This window comes from Notothenia coriiceps, unplaced genomic scaffold, assembly GCF_000735185.1.
Source record: "Notothenia coriiceps isolate Sejong01 unplaced genomic scaffold, NC01 NC01_scaffold00037244, whole genome shotgun sequence".
Classification (NCBI taxonomy): domain Eukaryota; kingdom Metazoa; phylum Chordata; class Actinopteri; order Perciformes; family Nototheniidae; genus Notothenia; species Notothenia coriiceps.
In genome coordinates, this window is record NW_011369945.1 from 21,287,352 (window position 1) to 21,293,466 (window position 6,115).

At 40.8% G+C, this 6,115-nt stretch overlaps 1 protein-coding gene across 1 annotated transcript; it reads right to left on the reverse strand.

The window, feature by feature from the left end:
* Nucleotides 1-2,008: 2,008 nt before the first annotated feature.
* On the reverse strand, nucleotides 2,009-5,078 carry LOC104965412 (T-box transcription factor TBX1). The gene is made up of 8 exons (XM_010794367.1): nucleotides 5,072-5,078; nucleotides 4,781-4,955; nucleotides 4,584-4,685; nucleotides 4,152-4,323; nucleotides 3,838-3,993; nucleotides 3,679-3,746; nucleotides 3,233-3,342; nucleotides 2,009-2,705 (listed from the first exon to the last, which is right to left on the reverse strand). Exons 1-8 carry the CDS (start codon nucleotides 5,076-5,078, stop codon nucleotides 2,521-2,523), a joined length of 975 nt encoding a protein of 324 aa, XP_010792669.1. The 3' UTR covers nucleotides 2,009-2,520.
* Between the last annotated feature and the right edge of the window lie 1,037 nt (nucleotides 5,079-6,115).

Sequence of the window (6,115 nt, forward strand, 5' to 3'; positions counted from 1 at the left end):
TTACATCCAAAGCCAACTCAGGTGTTGTGACGAACGGGGCGTCGTCCGAAATAATTGGTTTAAACGGCATAATAATAAGGACAATCGTCCGTTCTGTGATTCTCCAGAACACACATGTTATGATATTAGGGTCATGCAGAGTGAGATGAGATCGCTGTCCCTTTAAGAGAGAGAGAGAGAGGTGTGGCTTGTGCATGTGTCTGTGTGGATGGCAGAGCGACAGTGAGGGGGGAACGTGTGTATGTTTCTGGAAGTGAAACGAGGCAGCAGAAAAACAGAGGTCTGTGATGTATTTTGTGAAACAGAAGAACAGCTAAATAAATGCAACGGCCTCCCAAGAAGAGCTCGCCTCTCTCCAGTCATATAAGCTAAAGTGGGTTATTGAACCTTGTTGCTGCTGCCCTCCTCGACTACGGTCTGGGAGCCGACAGGAAAGTTCAACACACAGATGGCCAGTCCGCCCCTTTGTAGCATATTATTTCGATGAGCAGATCGCCACGCAAAAACTGAGGCATTTGTACAGCTCCTTATGGGTAGGCCTACTGCAATTTGTGAAGTGCTTTCCTCTGTGGTGAACGATCAACACTGCACCACGGAGGAAAGCGGCAGAAAGTCACCTGGAGTTAAAAAGAGTGGGGCTGCGTTGCGTGCCGTGCATGGCTTCCTTCTGCAGGTAACGGGGAGAAGCGCTGGCGGCGGTCTCGTTCAGGATCCGAAAATAGAATTTAAATATTTTGCACACTTATTCCACTTATTCCTAGTGTGCCACTGGTTACGGTGCCGCGTGCCAATGCTGGCACGTGTGCTAGGGGTTGTCGACCCCTGGTGGGTCTGGGCCAAGTCATGTGATTTTGTGTTATATAAAACATGTCCAAGATCATAGGGTTAGGGTTATGTCCCTGCTAACACATGTGACATTTCAGAAGCTTGTTTATTGTTGCTAAAGATCATATTCAAGCCATTTAAGAATTATAATGCTTACATAACATGTCCTCTAAAACCTGTTGTGAAAACATGTATTGATCAAATTTATATGAAACAAATAACATGTGACATTAATACAATTCTTTAAAAAAAACGTTTTATTTGTTTTTTAATAAATAGGCTGACATTTTCTACCAGGCTCGGGATTCGAACCCACGATCTCACAGAGCTCTGGATATTGACTGCCTGGTTTAACTGAGCGATACAGCAGATGTGCAGGGATTGATTTGATGTGACTCGATCACATTACCTTTTTTTTCCGTTACCTTATGGCTAGCCAGGACAAAAAATCTCTACAAAAAATGAAAAAATAAAAAGTCCTGTACCTTGTGTTTGCTTCTTTCTTAAAGCTGCAAACACAAAATATTGTCACACCACCTACGCTTTGCCATGCTGAAAACCACCAACCAAGATACGACAACATTTATAACAATTACTTTCAATTGCTCTGAACGTTGTGCATGTGTGTTTAACAATATCTTTGAGTTGCTATAATATTTTATTTCACTTTTTCTGACAAGTCCCCCTCAAATAGCACAATACAGGATAAATCAACATGATAACTGCATGTCTTTGTTGTCATTTGTCTCTGCTTGGACCCACCACCTTCTGACTCAAAGACAACAGCTCGTCTTCTTAGCCAAATTATGGACTGTTGTTCAGAAATGATGAAGTCATAGCCTGAAAAGGTACTTTTTAAAAACGTATTTCATGTTCTGTCCTCCAAACCTGTGTGCTCATTGTGTGCATAAAAGTACAAATTCACTCCAAATCACACCATAGCAAGACCTATAGTTGTATTGGGTGTTGTTAATTTTTTTTAAAACACATTGGTGGTCCAGAGGTCTATGCACTGGCTTTTCATGAAGGTGCTCAAGGTTCAACACCAAGGGAGGAACATATTTTATCTCCTACTATGCTGATGTTAAATCTAGAGAAATTGTCCCCACCACTTTTTCTAACGAAATAAAATAAAATAGTGTAAGATTATGTTGCAAGAGAAGTAAAATATATAAATGTCAAATAGAATACAATAAGCTACATGTTGCAGAGAATGTTGCAAGTGACCAAGTAAATGCAGAAATATAAATACATGTAAAATAGAGTAAGATAAACAAGAGCATAATGTAATATTAAACATTCTTATAAAAATAGCTTGTTCCAGACCATTTATTCCACCATGACAGGGACATAGACATTTGAAAGGAAATGTAAATAGATGGCTCAGTCGGCTAGTGAGTGATCTTCGGATAAAGGGAGCGCTGGTTCCATTCCCACTGCCTCTCACCTAAAATTGCTCCTGTGGGGATTGCCGACAGTATTGAATCTATGTAAGTTGTTTTGGATAAAAGTGTCTAACAGGTGACATGTCATTGTGGTTTTGACTTAATACATAGGTTGACTATAAAATGTTTGAGAGACAGAAAACAAGTACATACATTTATAATACAACACAAATTAACATTGATATCAGCTGAAGAAGCAAGCTGTAAGTTGAATTAAATTCAAAGCTCAATAAGTTTCGCTTCTCTTTTCCTACAAAAGACCGTCTCTCTCTTGAGATGGTCCTAGACAGTCCCAGTAGGAAGGCATAGAGGGGAAAGAAGTGGGTGCTAATACACTGTCCCCGTCCTTACTCTCCATGTTATGTCCCACAGTGTCTTTAAGGTGGTGGAATAGTCCACACTGCTCCACCATCAACGGGGCCGGGTCCTCCTTTCCTGAGGGTGCAGGAGAATGCAGTTTGAAAGGTAAGTATCCAGCAAAGTTTTTCTATCGTGTATTAACAGTGAACAGATTTATTAAATCTTCCAGCATCACAAAACTTTAACAGTAAGGTTGATGAATACAGCTGAACGTCACATCACTTCTGGATAAACTCACTAGAGGGCATCTGTTAAAGAATATATCCTTTAACCCTGCACCGGTCATGTCTAATCAGAAAATAAATCCAACAAAATACAGAAAATTCAAAACCAGAGGACAACTTTATTTAAATAATAAATTAAAGTTTCATAGGTTCTTAATACATTTGGTTAAAAATATATTAGAAAAATACATTTCAATACATTTATTAAAACATTTGTAATTTTGCTTGGGTGAACCCTTTTAACAATCCCTGTGTTTAAATTGTGGATTCAAATGTGATATTATGTTCAAAACTATAATAAACACAATGTCCTGAAAAAGATGAATAATGTTAAGTTGTTTCATCCAATATGTCTGTTACATTCAGAGAGATACTCACCGGTTGAAGTGTTGGATCCCCAGCTTCTCTGCTCTCTGGGTTTGGTGGTGAATGACTCAGCTCTGCCCTCTGGTGGACACCACACATCTAGGGGTCCGGAAAAACCCACCCTGCACACATTAAAACACACATACACACATAGATAATGTATATAGTCATACACGCATTGTAGACAGAGACATGCCTGTACACACACCTCTATATAACCACCATCATGTTCCTTGCAGTTTTACCACACATGGCCAATAACCTTTTATGTGTAAACCCCCTTTAAAAACAAAGGTCAAAGATTAGCTATCATGGGGACTTTTGCCTTATCAATATGTTCCAACTGATAACAGCGATAAAGATACACTCTGATCTAGTCAACTGGCCTTTTCGGAGAAGTGTTTGACGTGTTTCTTCATCAGGGAAACCTTATACAGACATGATTGAATGACACTCACCGGTCCTGCAGGTCTGTAGTCCTGAAGCCTTTAGCAAATGGGTTGCTAGCAATTTTTAACTGGGTTATCTGAAAGAAAGAAGGTAAAATTAATTATTTCCCAATGCTAGTTATATTAGTTAAATCACAATGAAAATCCCACTGGTGCCAGATTTCCTACCCGGTGATTCTGATAGGCAGTGACTGCCATAAAGCGTGTCTCAGGGAAGGAAAAAGAGCAGAAGTTCCTGTTTGCATTTAAGTGACTGTTGGGAGCTGGATCCACATACACCACATGGAAGCGCGGCTGATAGCGATGCATGGAGTTCAGTATCATCTGGCAGGGAGGAAGGTGGAGAAAAACACACAACAGGCTAGACGAAAGAGAGTATTGGTTTGTTTGTGATGCAATGGAAATCAAAACAATGTACTTTGTATCTTTGCTCAAGGTCTAGGTAAAAACATGTGGGAGTCACATTAAAGACATTGACTGACATGTCCGTTGTAATCCAGCAGGTTGTTGGTGAGCTTGAGAGTGTCGAAGGAAACTGTCTGCTTCATCCACTGGGCGCCACATGCAGGTGAGTCTGGGTGGAAATGCATCCTGCTTGGGGCTATGACATCCGCTCGCCCTGCCACCAACCAAGATGAGCTGTGGAAAGCATATCTGGCACACACACACACACACACACACACACACACACACACACACACACACACACACACACACACACACACACACACACACACACACACACACACACACACACACACACACACGTTTCAAATTTGTATGGGAAGGTGAGGTGTGCTTTCAGGGTGGAAAATAGCACAGATATAAAGGTTATACATGAACAATGATGGACTTGAATAAACATAAACAAGCTCAAAACAATTCTCATTTCTCAATCTGTATGTGTGTCTGACCTGTATCTTTTATCATCAACGGGGATAAAGTCCATGAGCAGGACATATTCAGCAGTAGGATCCATCCCGGAGATTTGCACCTGGAATGTTGGAAACATCCTCCTGCAGTTTATGAACATGTAAATTACCATACTGTTGTAAGAGAGAGCAGAGACAGGGAACAATGGATAAGTGAGGAATATAAGTGTTATTGTCACCTTCCAGCTTTAGTAACAATCATCTCTGTGCCCAGCTGGTCAAACTGCTGCCAAAGCGCATGCATCTCCAGCTGAACTCTGACCCCACTGACTTGGGGAGTCTTGGTGCACGATAGTGACCCCCCGTCTGCACAGCAGTGCAGAGATAGTTCACAGCTCCGAGACAGATGAGGACCTATCAGGAGAGGAGAAATGTGTGCTGAACATTTGCTCACATTGGGTTCAGACTTTGTGTATAATGATCATTATGTTAATCTAAATAACTCAATTGAAATGAAAATGAACACTTACCATCCATAGTTTGAAGGTTTACAGGATGAATAATATGAACAAATTGTCGTTTTTGTCTTTAAAATGTTGTTCACTCCAGGTCTTTCTTCCACTTCTGACCAACAGAAGCAGCTCCTGTCATTAATTTAAGACCAGTAGAAAAGAAAACACACAACTTAACTTGGAAATTAAGACAAAACTCTTCCTCCCAGTCCAGTGTCCGGTGCTGCGGTAGATGTACATCCAAGTGTTAGGAGCGGCTGTTTGTGTTCAGGAAAAAGCTGTTTTTATACACCCAGAGACTCTCACTGGGGACCCCATGCCTGCCTCATCCATTACAATACTCATAGTGCCACTGACATGCAATAATCCCAGCTGCACGCGCATGCATTCATTGCAGACCCAAGCAGTGTGAATACGCAAAAGTGCGCACACACACAACGTTTTTTCGAGCATCCCCTGCTTGTATTTCCTATTGTCTCAAATGGCCTAAAGCCTTAAGTGGAAGTTATCTTGACGGACCAGTAGGACATTAATAACACCTTAATCAGCTCAGTGTTAAAGGGTGTGGACAGGTAAGGACAGCAACAAACTGCTTTTATTATTCATAGCCTATTTTCTTGGAGCAGAGTTTCAACACTTTACTAATTAGTGTTAGAGAGTCAGGAATTGTCTTGGTTTAAAGGTAATTCTAGTGTATTTATAAATGCAACATATCAGTGTCAGGGATACGTTGACAGGCATGGACCTCTATCCCTTGCCAACCTTGCTGTCAAGGTTGTAAGATGTTCGGAGGTTACTTTTTTTCAGTGTGTTATGCAAGGCATTGTGTACTATGAAGACCTTAACTAATGAAATAGCCTCAAAGTAGGACATAAACAATATAATATATATTTGTAATGAATCAAAATGGTCTGCTTTGACATTTGAGATAAGGGTTTAGTGGTGTGTTGATTTTATACCATCATGTGCCTCTATGATGGGACAGTGTTGAAGGGCTCCACCCTCAGGGATCTAGACCCTAATAAAGCACAACAAGTTAGTCAATAGGCCACTTACCCCCCC